Raw genomic sequence first — 27,742 nt, 5'->3', positions numbered from 1 at the left:
AGACCTGGAGATTTATTTAATAGCATTCAATACTACCTTGATACAGATAGTAAAATAATGAAAAGTAGAGTGATATACTGTAATAGCAGGCAGAGTGCACAAAGGGTTAACAGCCCAGGCACCCTTAGGATGTAATTAGAGGGACCTTGTTATAAAGAGGAGAGGGGGCAGAGGCCAAAAAAAAAGGAAACAAAAGGGAAGAGAAAAAGGAAGGAAGGGGGGGTCGAGGGGAGGTGGGAGAAGGGAGCTAGAATAAAGAGAAAGATGGGAGGGAGGGTCTCCATTGTATTAATCTTGTTTATCCTCCTTCAGGGTTAACCCCCGTCCCCACGAGCATTCCATGCAAACAAGAAGGTATGCAAGGGGAGGGGAGATGAGCAGATTCAGGAAAAGATGGATGAGGGGAGGAGAGGGGGGCATAAAGGATTAAGGAGAAGAGCAATAAAGAGAACAGCCTCCCCCCTCTCCCCAGTTAGTAGTCTCAGGAGGAGAGAGAGGGGGAGCTGTGAGGTCTGGATACAGGAGATGCAGCAGCATCACCAGCACAGGGCCGGGTACCACACCACCTCCCCTCCCCCCACCACTCCTGATTGGACACCACACCCTGTGCTTGTAGAATATTGGAGGACACCTAGCACTGTCCCTGCACAGTACTCACACCACTAGCCAGGACATTATGAAAACACACTGGTAAAGAAGTTACCAAATGAATGTCATATCCAGGCCAGGAAAGACACATACATGCATAAACACATACACACACACTGTACCTCAGGCAGGCAGATAAGGTAGCATGTGACATACAGTATTGGTAATAACACCTACTGTTACTGTTTGTGCTATGAATTGAAAATACAGAAATCGGCTGTAATGCTATTCAGCAGTAGCAATATCCAGTGACCCACTGCCGCCTGTGTGGGAGCTTCCTGCACGCACATGAAGTGCACAGCTTTGTGTTTTATGTGAAATGTCCATCCAGCAGCATCTATGTTAATCATAGTGATGATACTAATGCGCCTGTGGCGTTTTGGCTCCCACTCCATGTGAATCCCTTACCCCCTCCCCACCGCCACCACCACCACCACCTCCTCCTCACCCCACTAACACGGTATTCTGCACACACATGCTGTATGTGTGCTGCCTCAGTGGGGAGGACGGCGAGGGGTTAAATCCAGCAACCGCACAACAACATCCGGGACGTCAGGAGTTAATAGGCAGCGAAGACAGTATTTGGTCTCTTTGATTGGCAGCACAGCGACCATCAGCCAATGGGAGAAAAACAAACGCAGCCCACGTGGGGGAGGCGAGCTATGATTGGTTGAAGGTAGCAGGGGCAGCCTGCAGGAGCTTGGACCCACGTGGAGTTGGCGGCCGCTGATTGAGCCGGAGGGAGGGGCCGCACCGAGCACCGGGAGACTGGGCCCGAGCGGACACCGGCTCCTCCTACCTCGGGGCCCGGTGAGAAGGGGCATCCCTGGGGGTGGAGGGCTTGGGCAGAGCGCCTGGCAAGGAAACACTGGGGGAGAGAGGCCTGTGGTGGGCGAGGGATTGGCGGAGGGGAGGACGCAGTGAGAGGAAGGGATGGGGGACATATGCGGGAGAGATGTGCCCGGGGTGTACCGGGCCTGGCTGGGGGGTGAGAACAAGGCGGAGGGAGGGTGTGCTGCTGGCGGCAGGGTGGGAGGCCCGGGTGCAGGAGAGGCCGAGTAGAGTTAGGAGCACCTGGATAGGTGAGGCAGGGAGGACACAGCCAGTGCTGGGGGGAGGGGAGCTGGAGCTGGGGGGATGCATGATGAGGGGATAATGGGGGAAACGAGACATAGGGCACTATAGGGTGATTGCAGGGAAGTAACAGTAGCACCATAGTAGCAGAGAGATCCGGGGTTGCTGGTGAGACCCAGGAAGCAATACTGGGGTTAATGTGGTGTAAGCCATAGGGGAAAGTTGCTGGCAGCCTATCATTCTCCTATGCATAGCTATATGTACTTATAATACAGCAGTGATAATAGTGTTTATAAACTCCTGTAAATCTGTATATATTGGATTTCTGACTTCTTTCTCTGTAAATGGTTCTGATGCATCACTTCATTGTTCATTAGGAAAACTTGTGTGTTATTAGGATTGTGCAGCCCCTCACTGTAAATCATTCTGGCTATTAGAAGTCTGTGTCTTGTGTAAAAACATTTGGTCTGTGGCCTCCTGCATATGTCAGATCACTGAACTCTGTGACTTCTGTCCTTATTTACAGTTGAGAGTACATTATCCTATAACACACCTACTGTGATTATTGATGTTATGTAAAGCTGATCTTACAAAGTGCTTTCTGTATTGAGGTATTCTACAACAAAGTCCTGCTATGAATTGTATATGGTCACTGTTGTATGTTCCCTGATAACAAAGAGCTTTATGTAATCATGGGGCACTGGTCTCTATTGCTAAGTTGTATGCATGCATATATTCATATAGTGCCCCCTTCTATTATGGCCAGGCGCAAGATCTAGTCTATACTCTTTAGGTGCCATCCTTTCAGTTTCTTGGGATATATTGGCACATTTCCTACCTAATCCCATCTGGCAGACCTTCAAACTCACAATAGTCTGTCATGTTTTTCTCCCTGCCTCTAAGGCACATATATATGCACCCCGACTCTTTATATCCCTCTGTGTGCCTGCACACTTATACCCCATTCTCTAGCTGAAACCTGCTTTGTTATTATTTGTCACCTCTATCAAGTGTATGTGATATAACCCCTTTTATATTTACTTAGTTGCTATAATTTGCACCACATTTCCCATTTGGTAAACACTCTTCTTATGATTAAATCATAATTTGTTTAGGGGTAAATTTAAAAAACAAAACATGTATGTATGTATGTATGTATGTATATGTGTGTGTGTGTATGTATGTATATGTGTGTATATATATATATATATATATATATATATATATATATATATATATGTGTGTGTGTGTGTGTTGCTTATTACACTGGGCAAGTGTAATAAGCAAAACTTACTATGTAAGCACATGGTTAGCAAGAACAGTATAAGTAGTAAACCAGTGTCATTCTTTCTAGGGCAGATTCAGTTTACGCGGCTTACCCCTGTCATGGGCTATTCAGTTCCTACCATGGCGTAAGCCCCAGAAGATGCACTGGACGCACCATCTGAGGCTTACCATGCGGGGTAACACTGGGCACTTTACTCGGAATATATGAGTTAGCCGCGGGTTTAACGGAAAGTAGTTGAATTGCTCAGGCATATGTTTCCAGATCTGTTTGGCCAATGGTCTGTTATGATAAATTACTTGTTGCAGCATTCTATTTAAAAAATATATTAAGTTGCCCTATGTTTTAAACAATATTTGAAGTGTTCGTCTTGATTGTAAATGTTATTTTGCATTCCAAATGTTTTATGTATAATGAATAGAATATATATACTTCTACGACGCGCAGCTTATACCTAGGGCAGTTTTTAGTGTTTGCTACCGAAAGCCAATGTGACTAAATATTAATTCCTGGCATGTTCATTGTGCCCTACCCTCCATGGTTTGTAATGATTGATTGATTGATTGATGGACTGTTTCTATTTAATAAAACAAATGTCAATGCTGACCTGTGTTGTCCTTTGGCCAATATAGGAAATGCAACCTGGATGGTGATACAATGAATCTGATCTTAGACCTTTGGGAAAGAGTTGGGATATTTCTATAATTTCTACTTATAATTATCATTTTTTTCTTTCTTGTTTCAGGACAGGTCCTTAATGCAACTTTAGACAAGGCACACTACCTCCCCTGAAAATGTTTCCACAGAACAGACCTCCAGTAAGTAGAGCTGTGAATACATACTTAGATTATCTGGTGCCTATGTTTATTAATGGACAGATGGTACAGTTTTGGTAGATGACGTATATGTCAAGTTGTCTGGGAATATTGCTTCTTTCCTTATGTGGCCTCATCATTTTTGTTTTGCTGGAAAACTGTGGTGTTTCAAGTCATACCCCAACAATGTCATACAGCTTAGCAGAATGTATGGACTGCAGTCACCTGCAGATACAGTCACAGAGGCTGTGCAGATTAGAAAAGTACACCTGTTTATGGAGTGTATCTTGTGTGCTCCAGAACAAAGAACGCGCAAGTACGAGAGATCCATAATCGTACGCGGTACAAGCGCTTCTCTGCGTATCATTCCCTCCAAATTCCTCGACAACTGTGCTTCCTGACTTCCTCTCTTCTGACATTCCCTCCATTATCTCGGGTGAATTCAACATCCCAATCAATCCATATCCCCACAAAATCCCCTGCCTCTAAACTACTTAACCTCACATCTTTGCTTGGTCTCTCCCAGTGGACCTCCTCGCCCTTCCATGTGAATGGGAGCTCACTTGAACTGGTCTTCACTCACCATTGTGATCTTTCTGATTTCTCCAACTTCCTATTTCTCATCTCCGACCACCATCTGCTTTCCTTTAACTTAAACAAAGAAACATAGAATTTGACGGCAGATAAGAACCACTTGGCCCATCTAGTCTGCCCCTTAAACTTATCTCTCTGCTTCCCCATCTCTCCCCCCTAAGGCTACCATCACTAAGCGTAACATTGAGGCTATCAACGCCACTTCCCTGCTCTCCCTGCGCGACTTCTCTCTGCTATTCTCTCTCTCTCATGCCCTGAACAAGCCACTTCCCTGTATAATGCACCCATTACATCTGCTCCACCCACCACTATTCACCCTCGCAGATCAACACCTCAACCCTGGCACACCAAATGCACCAGATATCTGTAAAAATGCTCACTTACTGCTGAGCGACAGTGGAGGAAATCACTCTAAGGCCGACTTCCTCCATTTCTAACTTATGCTCTCATCCTTCAGTGCTGCCCTTTCCCTTGCTAAACATTCATACTTCAAGAAACTTGTCTCCCCTCAGTCTTCAATGCCACTGTCGGCTCATTCCTCTGTCCACCCCACCTCATCTCATCTCCCCTCCTCACTCTCTGCTCTTGACTTTGCCACTTCATATCCTGCATCCCACCAGACCATCAACAATCAGCCACCTCTTTTTCCCTTACCACGGCTCCCCCCTTTAACCACTCTGACTTTTTTTTCTCCCATGTATCTGGTGACTTAAGCTGCCCATACACCTAAAGATTTATTGTCAGATCTGGCTGGTTGGAACGATAAACTGGTAATGGATGGGAGCAAATGACAATTGACCATTTGCTCCCAAGCACTGAAAAACAGACAAAAATGGTAAATCAAACAAATTGGTTAAATCCATTTGATTTAACCAATTTGCCTGAACGACTGTTTTTGTCAGTTTTCCGGCATTTCGGAGCAAATGGTCAATTGTCATTTGCTCCCACCCATTACATTGCATATCACGTCAGTGGTCGGGAAGGCTCAGCAGCGTCTTTTTTTCTTACGGAAGCTCCGAGTAGCAGGTCTGCAGCAATCTACTCTTGTTAACTTTTATCATTGCGTGATTGAGAGCTTGCTGACCTATGCGATCACGGTGTGGAATGGTAGTGCCAAGTGTTTGTATCTTGTTGCCTTGGAAAGAGTGATTAAATCTGCGGAGAGGATCATTGGCCAACCCTTGCCTAGGTTGGCGGATGTACTCACCGCGAGGAGTTTGTCGAAGGCAATCAAGATGATTGAAGATAGGGGTCACCCCTGTAATGTTTTTCCCTTTTGCCATCGGGGAGACGTTATAGGTGTTTTAAGATGTCGTACCACTAGGTTAAGGAATAGTTTCTTCCTTTCTGTGATTGTTGGTTTGAATTCTCAACTTTGCTAAACTTATGTGATGTATTTTATCTGGTGTATATGACATGAGAACTGTATGTAAATTCCCTATACATGTCCATGTACAGTGACAATAAATTATTGTTATCTTATTACCAGAATTTAGTTCCAACCTGCCAGATCGGACAATAAATCTTTAGGTGTATGGGCAGCTTAAGTCATGGCCCTCATCCATCCCCCTTCCCCACATGACCATATCCCCTTCCGCCTACTCTGCATCCTCTCTCCTTCTGCCTGTTCCCATCTTGCCCACCTCATTAATCTTTCCCTCTCATCAGACACTCTCCCCTCTGCCTTCAAGCATGCACTCATCTCCCCTATTCTTAAAAAACATACACATGATCCAAACACCCTCTCCAGCTACAGACCCATTTCTCTCCTCCCTTTTGCCTACAAACTCCTTAAGCGTATTGTCTACAACCGCCTTACCACCTTTCTTTCCTCCCACTCATTGCTTGACTCATTCCAGTCTGGCTTCTTTCCTCTTCACTCCGCTGAAACTGCCCTTACAAAAGTATGCAATGACCACCATGCTGCTAAATCTAAAGGGCCACTACTCTCTACTTATTCTTCTTGATCTCTCTGCTGCTTTTGACACTGTGGACCACCCTCTCATACTGCAAATCCTTCACTCCATTGGTCTGCGTGATACTGCACTCGCTTGGTTATCCTACTACCTCTCTGACCATTCCTTCTATCTCCTCTCATGCCCCCACCTCCCCCCCATTTTCACTAACAGTAGCTGTCCCCGAAGGTTCTGTTCTTGGCCCGTTCCTTTCCTCTTTCTTTACGTCCTCTTTAGGTAAGCTCATCAGCACTTTTGACTTACAATATCATCTCTATGCTGATGCTTAAATCTACCTTTCCTCCTCTGATCGCTCTCCTCTCTCGTATCTCCAACTGTCTCTCTGCTATCTCTTCTTGGATGTCCCAGCGCTTTCTTAAACTTAACATGTCTAAGACTGAGCTGATCATATTGCCACCCTCCTGCACAACCTCACCTCCCACAATTTAATTATCTATTGATGGCGCTACTATCTCCTCTATCACCCAAGTGCGCTGTCTTGGATAAAACCTGGACTCCTTCCTCTCCTTCAAACAACACATTCAGCACTTCACAAACCTGACGTTTTCATCTCAAAAATATTTCTAGGATCAGACTTTTTTTCACACAGGATGCTACCAAGACCCTTATCCATGAGAGGCAATCATGAGACCACCTGTCAGGATTCCGGCAGTCAAAATGCTACAGCCTGAATCCAGACAGGCGGTGAAATGCTACAGCCGGAATCCTGGCGTGACAGGTTTTTCTCCCTCTTTGGGTGTCCACGACACTGCCGGCATATCTGTGGCCGGGATCACGCTGTTGGGATCGTGACAACCGTAGTGTTCACTCTAGAAATTTCAGTGGGCAGAGCGCCGGATTGCGGGGGCATGTCTCCTGAAAAGGGTGTGTGGCTATGTAAATTATGGGGGGGGGGCAATGCAGCGTCGTTGAAGCGTGCGGTGCGGCCCCACAGACGCAACTACAGGGGGCGTGGGCGGCCGGCAGTGTCACTGTTGGGGGCGTGCGTGCTGGGCTTCCCCCAAGCACTCGCCTATCGCGTGAATGGATGCCGTGAGCATGCGCACGGCATCTTTACACGCTGGGAGGGCAGGAAGCGTGCGGCTGTTTTAGCAGGGCTCCACAGAAAGGGCAGGGCGGATTTTGCCCTTAAAACAGCCTAACGTGAACACTACAACCGGGATCCCTGCCATCGGTAAAACGTATGTATTCCTTATCCCAGAGATTCCCAAACGCGGTCCTCAAGGCACCCCAACAGTTCAGGTTTTAGGTATATTCATGGCTCAGCACAGATGGTTAAATCAAATTGATTAAGGTGCTAATTAAGTCACCTGTGGCCAAGCATGGATACCTTTAAAGCCAGGACCGTTGGGGTGCCTTGAGGACTGCGTTTGGGAACCTGTGCCTTATCCACTAATTGGTCATCTCTAGACTGGCCTACTGTAATCCTTCTATCTGGCGTCCCTGACACATACCTCTCTCCACTCCAGTCTATCCCCAGTGCTGCAGCCCGGCTCATCTTTATTAAATGTACAAGGGGGGGGATTCAGAGATTCTCAGACATGCGGGGGGACGCCCAGCACAGGGCTAGTCCGCCCTGCATGTCAGGCCCTGTTGTGCCCCCCCCCCCCTGCACGTTTTCGATAGCATTGCATGGCGGCGCTGCGCCTACAGGCGGCTACCCGCCGCATTCTGGGTCGCAGCGTGTGATGTCATGCAGCCGCCGCGGCCCGCCCCCGCAACGATCCAGACACGCCTGCGTTGTCCGGACCGCGCCCCACCAACAGCGTTCTAACGCCGTTGGCATGCCCCACAACCGCCTCTGCCGGTCAGTCACGCCGCACGTGCGAACTGTGTAAAGGCCTTCAGAGTGCGTTCGCTGTTGTAGTAGACCGCTTCTGAATTAGGCCTTAAGTTCGCCTCCCCTCTCTTATAATCCTTTCACTGGCTTCCGTTCCCTTTCAGAATCCAATTCTAGCTTCTCATACTCGCAAAGCCCTCACCCACTCCTCTCTCATTTACGTCGCTGACCTTATCTCTCTTTACACTCCCACCTGTCCTCTTTGCTCTGCTAATGTGTGCTGCTTCTCCTGCCTACTGATGACTTCCTCCCACTCCAACCTCCAAGATTTTTAACATGCTGCTCCCTTACTCTGGAATTCTCTACCTCTCCCCCTCGGACTCTCCACCTCTCTACTTCAAACGTGCTCTCAAGACCCACTTCTTCACCAAACCCAGCCAACTCTTATCCTAGCCCCCGTTTCCATGCTCATTGTCTTTCCCATCTGCCACCGCTGTCTGTCTGCCCTTCCCCTTTAGAATGTAAGCTCTCACGAGCAGGGCAAGGGCGTAGGTGCTGAGAGGGGCCACCTTCCCTGTCAAAATTACATGTGTTATATACTTTTCTCTTACGTCCTAGTGGATGCTGGGGTCCACATTAGTACCATGGGGTATAGACGGGTCCACCAGGAGCCATTGGCACTTTAAGAGTTTGAGAGTGTGGGCTGGCTCCTCCCTCTATGCCCCTCCTACCACACTCAGTTTAGAAAATGTGCCCGGAGGAGCCGGTCACAGCTAGGGGAGCTCTACAGAGTTTCTTTAGTAAAGTTTTCTCTCTGACGTCCTAGTGGATGCTGGGAACTCCGTAAGGACCATGGGGAATAGACGGGCTCCGCAGGAGACTGGGCACTCTAAAAGAAAGATAAGGTACTATCTGGTGTGCACTGGCTCCTACCCTCTATGCCCCTCCTCCAGACCTCAGTTAGATTTCTGTGCCCGGCCGAGCTGGATGCACACTAGGGGCTCTCCTGAGCTCCTAGAAAGAAAGTATATGTTAGGTTTTTTATTTTACAGTGAGACCTGCTGGCAACAGGCTCACTGCAACGAGGGACTAAGGGGAGAAGAAGCGAACCTACCTGCTTGCAGCTAGCTTGGGCTTCTTAGGCTACTGGACACCATTAGCTCCAGAGGGATCGACCGCAGGACCCGTCCTTGGTGTTCGTTCCCGGAGCCGCGCCGCCGTCCCCCTTACAGAGCCAGAAGCATGAAGATGGTCTGGAAAATCGGCGGCAGAAGACTTCAGTCTTCACCAAGGTAGCGCACAGCACTGCAGCTGTGCGCCATTGCTCCTCATACACACTTCACACTCCGGTCACTGAGGGTGCAGGGCGCTGGGGGGGGGCGCCCTGAGCAGCAATAAAAACACCTTGGCTGGCAAAATAATCACAATATATAGCCCCAGAGGCTATATATGTGATAATTACCCCTGCCAGAATCCATAAAAAAGCGTGAGAAAAGTCTGCGAAAAAGGGGCGGAGCTATCTCCCTCGGCACACTGGCGCCATTTCTCTATCGTCCTAGTGGATGCTGGGGTTCCTGAAAGGACCATGGGGAATAGCGGCTCCGCAGGAGACAGGGCACAAAAAGTAAAGCTTTAGGATCAGGTGGTGTGCACTGGCTCCTCCCCCTATGACCCTCCTCCAAGCCAGTTAGATTTTTGTGCCCGGCCGAGAAGGGTGCAATCTAGGTGGCTCTCCTAAAGAGCTGCTTAGAAAAGTTTAGCTTAGGTTTTTTATTTTACAGTGAGTCCTGCTGGCAACAGGATCACTGCAACGAGGGACTTAGGGGAGAAGAAGTGAACTCACCTGCGTGCAGGATGGATTGGCTTCTTGGCTACTGGACATCAGCTCCAGAGGGACGATCACAGGTACAGCCTGGATGGTCACCGGAGCCTTGCCGCCGGCCCCCTTGCAGATGCTGAAGTAAGAAGAGGTCCAGAATCGGCGGCAGAAGACTCCTCAGTCTTCTAAAGGTAGCGCACAGCACTGCAGCTGTGCGCCATTTTCCTCTCAGCACACTTCACACGGCAGTCACTGAGGGTGCAGGGCGCTGGGAGGGGGGCGCCCTGGGAGGCAAATGAAAACCTATTTTGGCTAAAAATACCTCACATATAGCCTCCGGAGGCTATATGGAGATATTTAACCCCTGCCAGAATCCGTTAAAAGCGGGAGACGAGGCCGCCGAAAAAGGGGCGGGGCCTATCTCCTCAGCACACAGCGCCATTTTCCCTCACAGAAAGGCTGGAGGGAAGGCTCCCAGGCTCTCCCCTGCACTGCACTACAGAAACAGGGTTAAAACAGAGAGGGGGGGCACTAATTTGGCGTTAGAAATATATAAAACAGATGCTATAAGGGAAAACACTTATATAAGGTTGTCCCTATATAATTATAGCGTTTTTGGTGTGTGCTGGCAAACTCTCCCTCTGTCTCTCCAAAGGGCTAGTGGGTCCTGTCCTCTATCAGAGCATTCCCTGTGTGTGTGCTGTGTGTCGGTACGTGTGTGTCGACATGTATGAGGACGATGTTGGTGAGGAGGCGGAGCAATTGCCTGTAATGGTGATGTCACTCTCTAGGGAGTCGACACCGGAATGGATGGCTTATTTAGGGAATTACGTGATAATGTCAACACGCTGCAAGGTCGGTTGACGACATGAGACGGCCGACAAACAATTAGTACCGGTCCAGACGTCTCAAAAACACCGTCAGGGGTTTTAAAACGCCCGTTTACTTTAGTCGGTCGACACAGACACAGACAGGGACACTGAATCCAGTGTCGACGGTGAATAAACAAACGTATTCCTTATTAGGGCCACACGTTAAAGGCAATGAAGGAGGTGTTACATATTTCTGATACTACAAGTACCACAAAAGAGGGTATTATGTGGGATGTGAAAAAACTACAGTAGTTTTTCCTGAATCAGATAAATTAAATAAAGTGTGTGATGATGCGTGGGTTCCCCCCGATAGAAAATTATGGGTGGTATACCCTTTCCCGCCAGAAGTTAGGGCGCGTTGGGAAACACCCCTTAGGGTGGATAAGGCGCTCACACGCTTATCAAAACAAGTGGCGGTACCGTCTATAGATAGGGCCGTCCTCAAGGACCAGCTGACAGGAGGCTGGAAAATATCATAAAAGTATATACACACATACTGGTGTTATACTGCGACCAGCGATCGCCTCAGCCTGGATGTGCAGAGCTGGGGTGGCTTGGTCGGATTCCCTGACTAAAAATATTGATACCCTTGACAGGGACAGTATTTTATTGACTATAGAGCATTTAAAGGATGCATTTCTATATATGCGAGATGCACAGAGGGATATTTGCACTCTGGCATCAAGAGTAAATGCGATGTCCATATCTGCCAGAAGATGTTATGGACACGACAGTGGTCAGGTGATGCAGATTCCAAACGGCAAAAAGGTGTATTGCCGTATAAAGGAAGAGGAGTTTTTTGGGGTCGGTCCATCGGACCTGGTGGCCACGGCAACTGCTGGAAAATCCACCGTTTTTACCCTAAGTCACATCTCTGCAGAAAAAGACACCGTCTTTTCAACCTCAGTCTTTTCGTCCCTATAAGATCATATCTGCCCAGGGATAGAGGAAAGGGAAGAAGACTGCAGCAGGCAGCCCATTCCCAGGAACAGAAGCGCTCCACCGCTTCTGACAAGTTCTCAGCATGGCGCTGAGACCGTACAGGACCCCTGGATCCTACAAGTAGTATCCCAGGGGTACAGATTGGAATGTAGAGACGTTTCCTCTTCGCAGGCTCCTGAAGTCTGCTTTACCAAGGTCTCCCTCCGACAAGGAGGCAGTATGGAAAAAAATTCACAAGCTGTATTCCCAGCAGGTGATAATTAAATTACCCCTCCTACTACAAGGAAAAGGGGTATTATTCCACACTATATTGTGGTACTGAAGCCAGAAGGCTAGGTGAGACTTATTCTAAAAAATTTTTTGAACACTTACAAAGGTTCAAATCAAGATGGAGTCACTCAGAGCAGTGATAACGAACCAGGAAGAAGGGGACTATATAGTGTCCGGGGACATCAGGGATGCTTACCTCTATGTCCCAAATTTGCCCTTCTCACTAAGGGTACCTCAGGTTCGTGGTGCAGAACTGTCACTATCAGTTTTAGACGCTGCCGTTTGGATTGTCCACGGCACCCCGGGTCTTTACCAAGGTAATGGCCGAAATAATGATTCTTCTTCGAAGAAAAGGCGTCTTAATTATCCCTTACTTGGACGATCTCCTGATAAGGGCATAGTCCAGGGAACAGTTGGAGGTCGGAGTAGCACTATCTCGGATACTGCTACAACAGCACGGGTGGATTCTAAATATTCCAAAATCGCAGCTGATCCCGACGACACGTCTGCTGTGCCTAGGGATGATTCTGGACACAGTCCAGAAAAAGGTGTTTCTCCCGGAAGAGAAAGCCAGGGAGTTATCCGAGCTAGTCAGGAACCTCCTAAAAACAGTGCATCATTGCACAAGGGTCCTGGTAAAAATGGTGGCTTCCTACGAAGCAATTCCATTCGGCAGATTTCACGCAAGAACTTTTCAGTGGGATCTGCTGGAAAAATGGTCCGGATCGCATCTTCAGATGCATCAGCGGATAACCCTATATCCAAGGACAAGGGTGTCTCTCCTGTGGTGGTTATAGAGTGCCCATCTTCTAGAGGGCCGCAGATTTGGCATTCAGGATTGGATGCTGGTGACCACGGAGCCCAGCCCGAGAGGCTGGGGAGCAGTCACACAAGGAAAAAATTTCCAGGGAGTGTGATCAAGTCTGGAGACTTTTCTCCACATAAATATACTGGAGCTAAGGGTAAATTTATAATACTCTAAGCTTAGCAAGACCTCTGCTTCAAGGTCAGCCGGTATTGATCCAGTGGGAAAAACATCACGGCAGTCGCCCACGTAAACAGACAGGGCGACACAAGAAGCAGGAGGGCAATGGCAAAAAACTGCAAGGACTTTTCGCTGGGCGGAAAATCATGTGATAGCACTGTCAGCAGTGTTTCATCCCGGGAATGGAAACTGGGAAGCAGACTTCCTCAGCAGGCACGACCTCCACCCGGGAGAGTGGAAACTTCATCGGGAAGTTTTTTCCACATGATTGTAAACCGTTGGGAAATACCAAAGGTGGACATGATGGCGTCCCGTCTGAACAAAAAACGGGACAGGTATTGCGCCAGGTCAAGAGACCCTCAGGCAATAGCTGTGGACGTTCTGGTAACACCGTGGGTGTACCAGTCGGTGTATGTGTTCCCTCCTCTGCTTCTCATACCTAAGGTGCTGAGAATTATAAGACGTAGAGGAGTAAGAACTATACTCATGGCTCCGGATTGGCCAAGAAGGACTTGGTACCCGGAACTTCAAGAGATGCTTACAGAGGTTTTATGGCCTCTGCCGCTAAGAAGGGACTTGCTTCAGCAAGTACCATGTCTGTTCCAAGACTTACCGCAGCTGCGTTTGTCGGCATGGCGGTGGAACGCCGGATCCTAAGGGAAAAAGGCATTCCGGAAGAGGTCATTCCTACCCTGGTCAAAGCCAGAAAGGAGGTGACCGCACAACATTATCACCACATGTGGCGAAAATATGTTGCGTGGTGTGAGGCCAGGAAGGCCCCACAAAGAAATTTCAACTCGGTCGTTTCCTGCATTTCCTGAAAACAGGAGTGTCTATGGGCCTCAAATTGGGGTCCATTAAGGTTCAAATTTCGGCCCTGTCGATTTTCTTCCAGAAAGAATTGGCTTCAGTTCCTGAAGTCCAGAATTTTGTCAAGGGAGTATTGCATATACAACCCCCTTTTGTGCCTCCAGTGGCACTGTGGGATCTCAACGTAGTTCTGGGATTCCTCAAATCACATTGGTTTAAAACCAGTCAAATCTGTGGATTTGAAGCATCTCACATGAAAAGTGACCATGATCTTGGCCCTGGCCTGGACCAGGCGAGTGTCAAATTGGTGTTTTTTTCTCAAAAAAGCCCATATCTGTTTGTCCATTCGGACAGGGCAGAGCTGCGGACTCGTCCCCAGTTCTCTCCCTAAGGTGGTGTCAGTGTTTCACCTGAACCAGCTTATTGTGGTGCCTTGCACCTACTAGGGACTTGGAGGACTCCAAGTTGCTAGATGTTGTCAGGGCCCTGAAAATATGTTCCAGGACGGCTGGAGTCAGGAAAACTGACTTGCTGTTATCCTGTATGCACCCAACAAACTGGGTGCTTTTGCTTCTAAGCAGACTATTGCTAGTTGGATGTGTAATACAATTCAGCTTGCACATTCTGTGGCAGGCCTGCCACAGCCAAAATATGTAAATGCCCATTCCACAAGGAAGGTGGGCTCATCTTGGGCGGCTGCCCGAGGGGTCTCGGCTTTTACAACTTTGCCGAGCGGTTATTTAGTCAGGGGCAAACACGTTTGTAAAATCCTACAAATTTGATACCCTGGCTAAGGAGGACCTGGAGTTCTCTCATTCGGTGCTGCAGAGTCATCCGCACTCTCCCGCCCGTTTGGGAGCTTTGGTATTATCCCCATGGTCCTTTCAGGAACCCCAGCATCCACTAGGACGATAGAGAAAATAAGAATTTACTTACCGATAATTCTATTTCTCGGAGTCCGTAGTGGATGCTGGGCGCCCATCCCAAGTGCGGATTATCTGCAATACTTGTACATAGTTACAAAAATCGGGTTATTATTGTTGTGAGCCATCTTTTCAGAGGCTCCGCTATTATCATACTGTTAACTGGGTTCAGATCACAGGTTGTACAGTGTGATTGGTGTGGCTGGTATGAGTCTTACCCGGGATTCAAAATCCTTCCTTATTATGTACGCTCGTCCGGGCACAGTATCTAACTGGCTTGGAGGAGGGTCATAGGGGGAGGAGCCAGTGCACACCACCTGATCCTAAAGCTTTACTTTTTGTGCCCTGTCTCCTGCGGAGCCGCTATTCCCCATGGTCCTTTCAGGAACCCCAGCATCCACTACGGACTCCGAGAAATAGAATTATCGGTAAGTAAATTCTTATTTTTCTCTTCACAGTGTAGCTGGAAGACAGCTCCCCAGGCTATCCCCTGTAGTTTTCAGGCTCAAAGGGTTAAAAAGAGAAGGGGGGCACTAAATTTAGGCACAATATTGTTTATACAAGCAGCTATTGGGGAAAATTCACTCAGTGATAGTGTTTATCCCTACATTATATAGCGCTCTGGTGTGTGCTGGCATACTCTCTCTCTGTCTCCCCAAAGGGCTGTGTGGGGTCCTGTCCTCAGTCAGAGCATTCCCTGTGTGTGTGCGGTGTGTCGGTACGGCTGTGTCGACATGTTTGATGAGGAGGCTTATGTGGAGGCGGAGCAGATGCCGATAAATGGGATGTCGCCCCCTGTGGGCTGACACCAGAGTGGATGGATAGGTGGAAGGTATTAACCGACAGTGTCAACTCCTTACATAAAAGGCTGGATGACGTAACAGCTATGGGACAGCCGGCTTCTCAGCCCACGCCTGCCCAGGCGTCTCAAAGGCCATCAGGGGCTCAAAAACGCCCGCTCCCTCAGATGGCAGACACAGATGTCGACACGGAGTCTGACTCCAGTGTCGACGAGGTTGAGACATATACACAATCCACTAGGAACATCCGTTACATGATCCCGGCAATAAAAAATGTGTTACACATTTCTGACATTAACCCAAGTACCACTAAAAAAGGGTTTTATGTTTGGGGAGAAAAAGCAGGCAGTGTTTTGTTCCCCCATCAAATGAGTGAATGAAGTGTGAAAAAGCGTGGGTTCCCCCGATAAGAAACTGGTAATTTCTAAAAAGTTACTGATGGCGTACCTTTTCCCGCCAGAGGATAAGTTACGTTGGGAGATATCCCCTAGGGTGGATAAGGCGCTCACACGTTTGTCAAAAAAAGGTGGCACTGCCGTCTTAGGATACGGCCACTTTGAAGGTACCTGCTGATAAAAAGCAGGAGGCTATCCTGAAGTCTGTATTTACACACTCAGGTACTAGACTGAGACCTGCAGATAGTGCTGCTGCAGCGTGGTCTGTAACCCTGTCAAACAGGGATACTATTTTGCGAACATAAGTCGTCGTCTTATATATGAGGGATGCACAGAGGGATATTTTGCCGGCTGGCATCCAGAATTAATGCAATGGCCATTCTGTCAGGAGGGTATTAGAGACCCGACACTGGACAGGAGATGCTGACTTTAAAAGGCACATAGAGCCTTATAAGGGTGAGGAATTGTTTGGGGATGGTCTCTGGGACCTCGTATCCACAGCAACAGCTGGGAAGAAATTTTTTTACCTCAGGTTTCCTCACAGCCTAAGAAAGCACTGTATTATCAGGTACAGTCCTTTCGGCTTCAGAAAAGCAAGCGGGTCAAAGGCGCTTCCTTTCTGCACATAGACGAGGGAAGAGGGAAAAAGCTGCACCAGTCAGCCAGTTCCCAGAATCAAAATTCTTCCCCCGCTTCCTCTGAGTCCACCGAATAACGCGGGGGCTCCACAGGCGTAGCCAGGTACGGTGGGGGGCCGCCTCAAAAATTTCAGCGGTCAGTGGGCTCGCTCACAGGTGGATCCCTGGATCCTTCAAGTAGTATCTCAGGGGTACAGGCTGGAATTCGAGGCGTCTCCCCCCCGCCGTTTCCTCAAATCTGCCTTGCCGACAGCTCCCTCAGGCAGGGAGGCTGTGCTAGAGGCAATTCACAAGCTGTATTCCCAGCAGGTGATAGTCAAGGTGCCCCTACTTCAACAAGGACGGGGTTACTATTCCACACTGTTTGTGGTACCGAAACCGGACGGTTCGGTGAGACCCATTTTAAATTTGAAGTCCTTGAACACATACATAAAAAAATTCAAGTTCAAGATGGAATCGCTCAGGGCGGTTATTGCAAGCCTGGAGGAGGGGGATTACATGGTATCCCTGGACATCAAGGATGCTTACCTACATGTCCCCATTTACCATCCTCACCAGGAGTACCTCAGATTTGTGGTACAGGATTGCCATTACCAATTCCAAACACTGCCGTTTGGACTGTCCACGGCACCGAGGGTCTTTACCAAGGTAATGGCAGAAATGATGATACTCCTTCGAAAAAAGGGAGTTTTTAATTATCCCGTACTTGGACGATCTCCTTATAAAGGCGAGGTCCATGGAGCAGTTGTTGGTCGGAGTAGCACTATCTCGGGAAGTGCTACAACAGCACGGATGGATTCTATACATTCCAAAGTCACAGCTGGTTCCTACCACACGCCTGCTGTTCCTGGGGATGGTTCTGGACACAGAACAGAAAAAAAAAAAAAAAAGTGTTTCTCCCGCAGGAGAAAGCCAAGGAGCTGTCATCTCTAGTCAGAGACCTCCTGAAACCAAAACCGGTATCGGTGCATCACTGCACACGAGTCCTGGGAAAAATGGTAGCTTCTTACGAAGCAAAATTCCATTCGGCAGGTTCCATGCAAGAACCTTTCAGTGGGACCTCTTGGACAAGTGGTCGGAATCGCATCTTCAGATGCATCGGCTGATGACCCTGTCTCCAAGGACCAGGGTATCTCTACTGTGGTGGCTGCAGAGTGCTCATTTTCAAGAGGGCCACAGATTCGGCATACAGGACTGGGTCCTGGTGACCACGGATGCCAGCCTTCGAGGCTGGGGGGCAATCACACAGGGAAAAAACTTCCAAGCACTTTGGTCTAGTCAGGAGTCGTCCCTACACATAAATATTCTGGAACTGAGGGCCATTTACAATGCCCTAAGTCTGGCAAGGCCTCTGCTTCAAAACCAGCCGGTATTGATCCAATCAGACAACATCACGGCAGTCGCCCATGTAAACCGACATGGCGGCACAAGAAGCAGGATGGCGATGGCAGAAGCCACAAGGATTCTCCGATGGGCGGAAAATCACGTCTTTGCACTGTCCGCAGTGTTCATTCCGGGAGTGGACAACTGGGAAGCAGACTTCCTCAGCAGACACGACCGACACCCGGGAGAGTGGGGACTTCATCCAGAAGTCTTCCAACTGTTGGTAAACCGTTGGGAAAGGCCACAGGTGGACATGATGGCGTCCCGCCTAAACAAAAAACTAGATATTGCGCCAGGTCAAGGGACCCTCAGGCAATAGCTGTGGACGCTCTAGTGACACCGTGGGTGTACCAGTCGGTTTATGTATTCCCTCCTCTGCCTCTCATACCAAAGGTACTGAGAATAATAAGAAAACGAGGAGTAAGAACGATACTCGTGGTTCCGGATGGGCCAAGAAGAGCTTGGTACCCAGAACTTCAAGAAATGATATCAGAGGTCCCATGGCCTCTACCGCTCAGACAGGATCTGCTACAGCAGGGGCCCTGTCTGTTCCAAGACTTACCGCGGCTGCGTTTGACGGCATGGCGGTTGAGTTCCGGATCCTAAAGGAAAAGGGCATTCCGGAGGAAGTCATTCCTACGCTGATAAAAGCCAGGAAAGAAGTAACCGCAAACCATTATCACCGTATTTGGCGAAAATATGTTGCGTGGTGTGAGGCCAGGAAGGCCCCAACAGAGGAATTTCAGCTGGGTCGTTTTCTGCACTTCCTACAGTCAGGAGTGACTATGGGCCTAAAATTGGGTTCCACTAAGGTCCAGATTTCGGCCCTGTCGATTTTCTTCCAGAAAGAACTGGCTTCACTGCCTGGAGTTCAGATATTTGTAAAGGGAGTGCTACATATTCAGACCCTTTTTTGTGCCTTCTGTGGCTCCTTGGGATCTCAACGTGGTGTTGAGTTTCTTAAAATCACATTGGTTTGAGCCACTTAAGACTGTGGATTTGAAATATCTCGTGTGGAAAGTGGTCAGGTTATTGGCCTTGGCTTCGGCCAGGCGTGTGTCAGAATTGGCGGCTTTGTCATGTAAAAGCCCTTATCTGATTTTCCATATGGATAGGGCAGAATTGAGGACTCGTCCCCAGTTTCTCCCTAAGGTGGTATCAGCTTTTCACTTGAACCAACCTATTGTAGTGCCTGCGGCTACTAGGGACTTGGAAGATTCCAAGTTACTGGACGTAGTCAGGGCCTTAAAAATTTATATTTCCAGGACGGCTGGAGTCAGGAAAACTGGCTCGTTTTTTATCCTGTAGGCACCCAACAAAATAGGTGCTCCTGCTTCTAAGCAGACTATTGCTCGCTGAATTTGTAGCACAATTCAGCTGGAGCATTCTGCGGCTGGATTGCCGCATCCTACATCAGTAACAGCCCATTCCACGAGGAAAGTGGGCTCATCTTGGGCGGCTGCCCGAGGGGTCTCGGCTTTACAACTTTGCCGAGCTGCAACTTGGTCAGGGGCAAACACGTTTGCTAAATTCTACAAATTTGATACCCTGGCTGAGGAGGACCTTGAGTTCTCTCATTCGGTGCTGCAGAGTCATCCGCACTCTCCCGCCCGTTTGGGAGCTTTGGTATAATCCCCATGGTCCTTACGGAGTTCCCAGCATCCACTAGGACGTCAGAGAAAATAAATTTTACTCACCGGTAAATCTATTTCTCGTAGTCCGTAGTGGATGCTGGGCGCCCATCCCAAGTGCGGATTGTCTGCAATACTTGTATATAGTTATTGCCTAACTAAAGGGTTATTGTTGAGCCATCTGTTGAGAGGCTCAGTTATATTTCATACTGTTAACTGGGTATAGTATCACGAGTTATACGGTGTGATTGGTGTGGCTGGTATGAGTCTTACCCGGGATTCAAAATCCTTCCTTATTGTGTCAGCTCTTCCGGGCACAGTATCCTAACTGAGGTCTGGAGGAGGGGCATAGAGGGAGGAGCCAGTGCACACCAGATAGTACCTAATCTTTCTTTTAGAGTGCCCAGTCTCCTGCGGAGCCCGTCTATTCCCCATGGTCCTTACGGAGTTCCCAGCATCCACTACGGACTACGAGAAATAGATTTACCGGTGAGTAAAATCTTATTTTTATTTTATTTTTTAGAGTTTATTTTACAGGGAGGCTGCTGGCAACAGCCTCCCTGCTTTGTGGCACTAAAGGGGGGGGAGTGGTGTCCGCCCTGCGGGGTCTGAGCCTCTATGTCCGCTGACAGGACAATGAGCTCCTGAGGGGCTAGATCGTTCCCCCTCCACAGGGGATCGCTCACCCCAGCAGCATGCCGCCACCCCCTTACAGAGCTGAAGATCGGTGGCGAGTGAGTCACCGACCCCCCTAGCATGCGGGGAACCGGTGTGAAGATGGCGGCAACAGGGTAGGAGCGCAGTACTAACTGCACTCGGAGGCTCAGCGGTACTTAGTGCGGCGCTGTGAGGGGCGCCCTGAGCCAGCGCCTGAACCCTGCACTGGTCAGCAAGCCTGTCGTGGTCTGTGGTTCTCAGCATTTTACTTCAGGCCAGTATAATCCTTGTGAAGAGCGGGACGACAGCATTTTGGGGGCGGAGCTTATCCTCGGAGCGGACCCAGCAGCGTTCAGCGCCATTTTCCTGCCTGCACAGCTCTGTCCAGGAAGAGCAAGTCCCTCCACAGCAACTCCAGCTATCTATCACGGTGCCAGGGGGTTGTAGAATGTGGGGGAGGCTGCATTAAGACTGTGTAACCTATTAAGGTGCACAGTCAGCGCTAGTAGGGGTCTCCCTTTACATTAAAAGTGCTGTGTGTGGGTTGGCTCCAATCTCTGTGTCTCTCTTGCCACTTTTGGGGATGAAACTCTGTCTGTACTCCCCTGTGTGTGTGTGTGTGTGTGTGTGTGTGTGTAGTGTCTGTGGTCTCCATTAAGCAATGTCCAGGGACTCTGTGTCATATGCTGCAGAGGATATGTCCTCTTAGGATGATCCCATTCTATGTAATCAGGATTGCACTGGTTTAGCACAGATATCAGCTCGTCGAGGACTGTGGTTGCGCCAGTGGTCTGCTGACGCGGAATCCAGGAGAAGTGTGGGGACCCTACCCTACACAGGTCAGGCTCTCTTTAGATGCGTTGATCTCTACAGCTGGTAAGTCACCTTTTCTCCCCTTAGCTACACCTGCTCTGAAGAAACCCTTCTCTTCAGCTACATCACAGCCCTTTCGGTATACCAATCCCAGAAAGACCAAGCCGTTCAACACCTTCTTTCGGGGAGGTCGGCCCAAGTCCAAGAAACCTGCGGCTGCAGGTTCCCCGGAACTGAAACCTGCTTCAGGTAAACCAAAGTCCTCCGCATGACGGTGGACTGCACACCCCGGAGGTGGTGCTGGTGGGAGCGAGACTCGGACATTTCATTCACGTCTGGGTGTCATCCGGCCTGGACCCCTGGGTGCACGATGTTGTGTCTCAGGGGTACAGGCTGGAATTTAAAAATCTCCCTCCTCACCGATTTTTCATATCAGGCTTGCCAGCTCTGCTGGCAGACAGGACTGTCCTGCAAGGAGCCGTCCAGAAGTTGGTGGAGGCACAGGTCATTGTGCCAGTACCGCCTCGTATGCAAAACAAAGGTTACTATTCGAAGCTTTTTTGTGGTACCAAAACTGGATGGTTCAGTCAGGCCCATTCTGAACTTAAAATCACTAAACCCCTTTCTGAGGGAGTTCAAGTTCAAAATGGAGTCTCTAAGGGCAGTGATATCGGGTCTGGAGGAGGGGGAATTCCTGGTATCCCTGGATTTCTAGGATGCATATCTCCACATTCCGTTTTGGCTGCCGCATCAAGCTTATCTTTGATTCTCACTGTTGGACGGTCATTTTCAGTTCCAGGCCCTACCATTTGTCCTCTCCACAGCACCAAGGGTATTCACCAAGGTGATGGCAAAAATGATGGTTCTCCTCCGCAGACAGGGGACATAATTCCATATCTGGACGATCTGCTGATAAAGGCGTCGTCCAAGGAGAAGCTGTTACAGTCCATTGTTCTCATGACCCTCCTGCTCAGGGAACACGGTTGTATCCTGAATCTTCCAAAATCTCATTTGGAACCAACCAGGAGTTTGTCCTTCCTGGGAATGATCCTCAACACGGACGTGCAGAGGGTGTTTCTTCCAGAGGAAAAGGCGTTGGTGATACAAACAATGGTCCGGGATGTCCTGAAGCCAGCCTGGGTGTCTGGTCATCAGTGCATTCGCCTTCTGGGAATGATGGTGGCCTCTTACGATGCCCTGCAGTACGGGAGGTTTCTTCCAACTGGATCTCCTGGACAAGTGGTCGGGATCCCATCTACACATGCACATGAGAATACGTCTGTCGCCAAAGGCCAGGATTTCACTCCTCTGGTGGCTGCAATTATCTCATAAACAATAACCGGCAATTATCTCACCTTCTGGAGGGCCGCAGGTTCAGGATTCAGGACTAGATCCTTCTAACCACGGATGCAAATCTCCGGGGCTGGGGCGCAGTCACTCAAGGGGAAACCTTCCAAGGAAGGTGATCAAGTCTGGAAGCCGGCCTGCCAATAAACATTCTGGAACTAAGATCCGTCTACAACGGTCTTCTCCAAGCGGCCCCTCTTCTGAGAAATCGGGACAATCAAGAGCAATCGGACAATGTAACGACAGTGGCTTACATAAACCGACAGGGCGGAACGAAGAGCAGAGCTGCAATGTCAGAGGTAACAAGGATCATCCTCTGGGCAGAAAAACATGCGTTGGCGCTGTCAGCAATCTTCATTCCGGGAGTAGACAACTGGGAAGCGGACTTCCTCAGCAGACACGATCTCCATCCGGGGGAGTGAGGTCTCCATCCGGAGGTGTTCAAGGAGGTAACAGATCTTTGGGGCGTACCCCTTATCGACATGATGGCCTCTCGTCTCAACAAGAAGCTTCGGCGGTATTGTTCCAGGTCGAGGGACCCGCAAGCAGTGGCGGTGGATGCCCTAGTAACTCCGTGGGTGTTCTTCCACTCATCCCAAGATTTCTAAAGTTCATAAGGAGAACAAGGGTTCAAGCGATCCTCATTGCTCCAGACTGGCCAAGAAGGGCTTGGTACGCGGATCTACTGCAAGAAGAGCCGAGGCCTCTTCCTCTTCGGGAGGACCTGCTGCAGCAGGGGCCGTTCGCCTATCAAGACTTACCGCGGCTGCGTTTGACGGCATGGAGGTTGAACGCCTGATACTAGCTCGGTAGGGCATTTCCGAACAAGGTTATTCCTATGGGCTAGGAAAGGGGTAACGTCTAAACATTACCATCGAATTTGGAAAACAAATGTATCTTAGTATGCGTCCAAGAAATTTCCTGCGATGGAGTTTCAACTGGGACGGTTTCTCCTCTTCCTACAAGCCGCTGTGGATATGGGCCTGAGGTTGGGATCTGTGAAGGTCCAGATTTCGGCCCTATCCATTTTCTTCCAGAAACAATTGGCTGCCCTCCCTGAGGTTCAGACCTTTTTGAAGGGAGTTCTGCACATCCAACCTCCCTTTGTACCGCCTACGGCGACTTGGGACCTTTTAACGTGGTGTTGCAGTTCCTCCAATCGGACTGGTTCGAACCTCTACAGGAGGTTGAGGTCAAATTTCTTACATGGAAGGCTGTCATGTTGTTGGCCTTAGCTTCTGCTAGACGTGTGTCGGAGTTGGGGGTTTTGTCCTGTAAAAGCCCATACTTGATCTTCCACGAAGATGGAGCTGAGCTCCTGACACGTCGGCATTTCATATCAACCAACCTATTGTGGTGCCAGTGGCTACTGACTCCTCAATTTCGTCAAAGTCCTTGGATGTTGTAAGGGCTCTGAAAATCTATGTGAAGAGGACTGCTCGTCACAGATAATCTGACTTTGTCCTTTATGATTCCAAGAAAATTGGGTGTCCTGCTTCTAAGCAGACAATATCTCGCTGGATCAGGTTCACTATCCAGCATGCGTATTCTACGGCAGGATTGTCGTGTCTTACATCTGTCAAGGCACACTCTACTCGTAAGGTGGGGTCTTCCTGGGCGGCTGCCCGTTGTGTCTCTGCGTTACAACTTTGCCGAGCTGCAACTTGGTCTCGGTCGAACACGTTTGCAAAGTTCTACAAGTTCGATAACTTTGACCTCTGATGATCTGAAGTTCATTCAATCAGTTCTGCAGGAGCCTCCGCGCTCTCCCTCCCGTTCTGGAAGCTTTGGTACATCCCCATGGTACTAATGTGGACCCCAGCATCCTCTAGGACATAAGAGAAATTAGGATTTTGGTTACCTACCGGTAAATCCTTTTCTCGTAGTCCGTAGAGGATGCTGGGCGCCCGCCCAGCGCTTAGTTTTCCTGCTATCGTTATTTGGTTCAGTACAACTTAATTTTAGTTGAGTACTGCTTTGTTACTTGGTAAGTAATGTTACAGCGGTTGCTGAGTTTTCAAGATAAGTTAGCTTGATGTGCCCTGTGTGAGCTAGTATGAATCTCGCCACTATCTGTGTTAAATCCTTCTCTCGAAGATGTCAGTCTCCTCGGGCAGAGTTTCTAAACTGAGTCTGGTAGGAGGGGCATAGAGGGAGGAGCCAGCCCACACTCTCAAACTCTTAAAGTGCCAATGGCTCCTGGTGGACCTGTGTATACCCCATGGTACTAATGTGGACCCCAGCATCCTCTACGGACTACGAGAAAAGGATTTACCAGTAGGTAACCAAAATCCTATTTTAAAAATTTTTTTGGGTGGTAAATACAGCAGGTGCCCCTACAGACTTGCCTTTGGGCCTGCAATATATTTAGGTATGCCAGTGGACCTGCTCATTGTCATGTGGTATAAAATGAACTGGAGGGCAATATAATGTTACATACAGTAATATGAACTGGGGCACTGTAATGTGGCACAATATGAAATGGAGACACTATGGTGTGGCATAATATGAAGTTGAGGCACTATAGTGTGGCATAATATGAACTGGAGACACTGTCATTATGTGATTGGGGCTACTGTGTGGCATATGTACTGGCAGCCCTACAATGTGACATAATGTGTACTAGGGCGCTACTATGGTGCATAACAAAAGTACTACTATGAGATATAACATGAACTTGGGCACTACTATGGGGCATAACATGAACTAGGATACTATGGTATAAAAACTGAACTAAGGCACTATTATGGGGCATACAAATATAAACCGTTGCAGAGAGGTGTCTCTCTAGAAGCACAGAGGCCCCTTAAAAATGTTGCTATGGGGCCCACAGAGTTCTAGCTACGCCCCTGGAGCAGAACCCTCTTCCCTAATGTGCTTTTCCTTCTTTTACTTTACCTATTTTTTTTATTCAATACATTCTTCGGCGCCAACAAATCCTCGGTTTTCTGCCACCCTGTGTCGTCTGACGCAGCTATGTTTGTATACTTTGTACTTGTCCTATATTGTCTTGAACTGTAAAGGTGTGTACAGACGGTGAGATCCCTGCTATGTTCGATTTTGACTATGCGATTTCCCTTGAACTCGCCCAGATAGCACAGATAGTCAAAATCTGTACTATCTGTGCTTGAGATTTTGTCTATGTACAATTTTGACTAAGTGGCAATTTTGACTATACTTTGTACTAGATAGTCAAGATTGACTTGCCTGCACAGTCTATCTAGCCTTACGATACCGACCCCACGGGAGCGTGCATCGGGATTGAATCTGTATCGCAAGCTGCCTAACATCTTGCGATATGCACTTTTCATAAGATTTTGACTATATAGGCAAAATCTTACAGATTTATCTCACCATGTGTACACACCTTAAGTCAATGTTTTGCTTATTTGTTTATGTACCGTGTAATTGGGGGCTGCGTATCCCATGTGGCACCCTATAAAAAAGGATAATATGATGGACGAGTCATTCTCACATATGCAAAGTTCAGAGGTTACATCCAATTCTGCAGGCAATGAACGTAAGAGAAGTATACGTCTGAGGTCTATCTCTAGTAATTGATACAGGATAAGAGCAAGTGCACACTGATGATGACTAGTAGCAAGCCAGGCGTACACGTAAGAGTAGATGCTTCTCAAAATACATACAACTCTGGCAACATGTGTCCAGTACACTTCCAACTCTACAGAAGACCCACAGATCATACATTTTGCTAAATCCTAAGTACAAAAGCAGTACTAGCTGTGCGACTACCAGATCCATTGCAAGTGTCTCTTCACACACCACTTTGTGTCGGCTCCACTTATCTCTAGAAGCGCCAATGTTAGCTACCTGGGTGTAGAGTGGCATTTTTGCTCCTGCATAGAGCTGCCAGTTTGAATTTGACTTTCAGTCTTTGGTCAGATGTCTCCTGCAAGCAAAGACTGATATAAAAATGTGTGCAGAGGCTTTTCCCTGGTAACATGTTATCTTCTGTACCCCTTGTGTCTGATGCAAATGCTTGTTTTACTGTATGGGTAAATGCATTTACTCTTACGAAGTGTGCAATTCTAAGACGTGTCTGCTCCATAGCCTTTATATATGAACAAATTCCCTGCTTCTATTTTCTGGCTGTAAATCTGTATATGCGTTAGTAGCAAGCTATCTTCTCTCATGACAGCTGCTGAATTCCTTTTCACCTGTTTGGTGTGCTTAGTGTGGTTTCAGTAAGTTGTGCATGGCGCTTCTAATTGATTGGAGGCCAGCGTTTCACGTACAGTGGATGATTAGTCATGCCCAGTGCTTGTTTAGGGTCTTCATGACATCTGACTGGAATACTAATGTAAATGGAATATTCAGAATCAAAAAAGTTTAATGTGCTGTGTATCATAAGCTTCTATTTTCATTATCTTAAATGTTGCACCTAAATTCTTGTGACATGTCCAGCTGACAAGCGAGACAGATGTATACTGACTCACTGACGGGGAATGGCTGGCTTAGACAATGGAGTTGATCTTCCAAATGTTATTAAGATATTGGCAAATATCAAGATGGAATAAATGCTTGAATATGATTTTTATCCTGTTTTAATCATCTTTTTGTTGTTGAAATGATTCAGTATGCCTGTGGTGATCATCCAATGTAATATATAAACACAAAAAATCTCTCCACGGGACCAAACACTTTAAAGCTATGTATTATTACTATCATTATTATTACCAGTATATATACTGGACGAAATAGATATATAGATATTTGTATAAATGTGTGTGGATATTTTGGCTTTGTGCGATTTTGGCCAAGTGTCAATTTTGACTATCTTTTATACTAGATAGTCAAAATTGACTTGTCTGCACAGTCTGTCTGGGCTTGCGGGACCGCGTATTGTGATCGCAAGGTGCTTGGTTCATTATCATGTGCCAAGCTTTGATTAATACCCCCCTAAACTTGAAATACATTTGTTTCATATACACCTTATACAGATATCATGAAAGTAATTGTATACAATATTATGATAATTGTGTGCATTAATCAAAGTTTGTGTACACTGAGCCATCGGAAAGTAAAGGTGATACTATCTCAGCCGTGCACCCACTGATGGGGAAGGAAACACACTATATATATATATATATATATATATATATATATATATATATATATATATATATATATATATATATATATATATATATATATATATATATATATATATATATATATATATCTCTAACGTCCTAGTGGATGCTGGGGACTCCGTAAGGACCATGGGGAATAGTCGGCTCCGCAGGAGACTGGGCACACTAAAA

At 47.9% G+C, this 27,742-nt stretch overlaps 1 protein-coding gene across 6 annotated transcripts in view; it reads left to right on the top strand.

The window, feature by feature from the left end:
* Nucleotides 1-1,298: 1,298 nt before the first annotated feature.
* LOC134903308 (transducin-like enhancer protein 1) overlaps nucleotides 1,299-27,742 on the top strand; it is a 242,102-nt gene continuing 215,658 nt past the window's right edge. For 2 of the 6 annotated variants that reach the window (XM_063914460.1, XM_063914459.1), the window contains exons 1-2: nucleotides 1,301-1,458; nucleotides 3,753-3,825. In XM_063914460.1, the coding sequence (XP_063770530.1) occupies nucleotides 3,802-3,825 (24 nt within the window). In that variant the 5' untranslated portion in view covers nucleotides 1,301-1,458; nucleotides 3,753-3,801. The other 4 variants (XM_063914461.1, XM_063914456.1, XM_063914458.1 and 1 more) reach the window with 4 other exon arrangements.

Source organism: Pseudophryne corroboree, chromosome 1, assembly GCF_028390025.1.
Source record: "Pseudophryne corroboree isolate aPseCor3 chromosome 1, aPseCor3.hap2, whole genome shotgun sequence".
Classification (NCBI taxonomy): Eukaryota; Metazoa; Chordata; class Amphibia; order Anura; family Myobatrachidae; genus Pseudophryne; species Pseudophryne corroboree.
The sequence above is the reverse complement of the archived record's forward strand: the minus strand, read 5'-3'. Positions and strand labels throughout refer to the sequence as shown.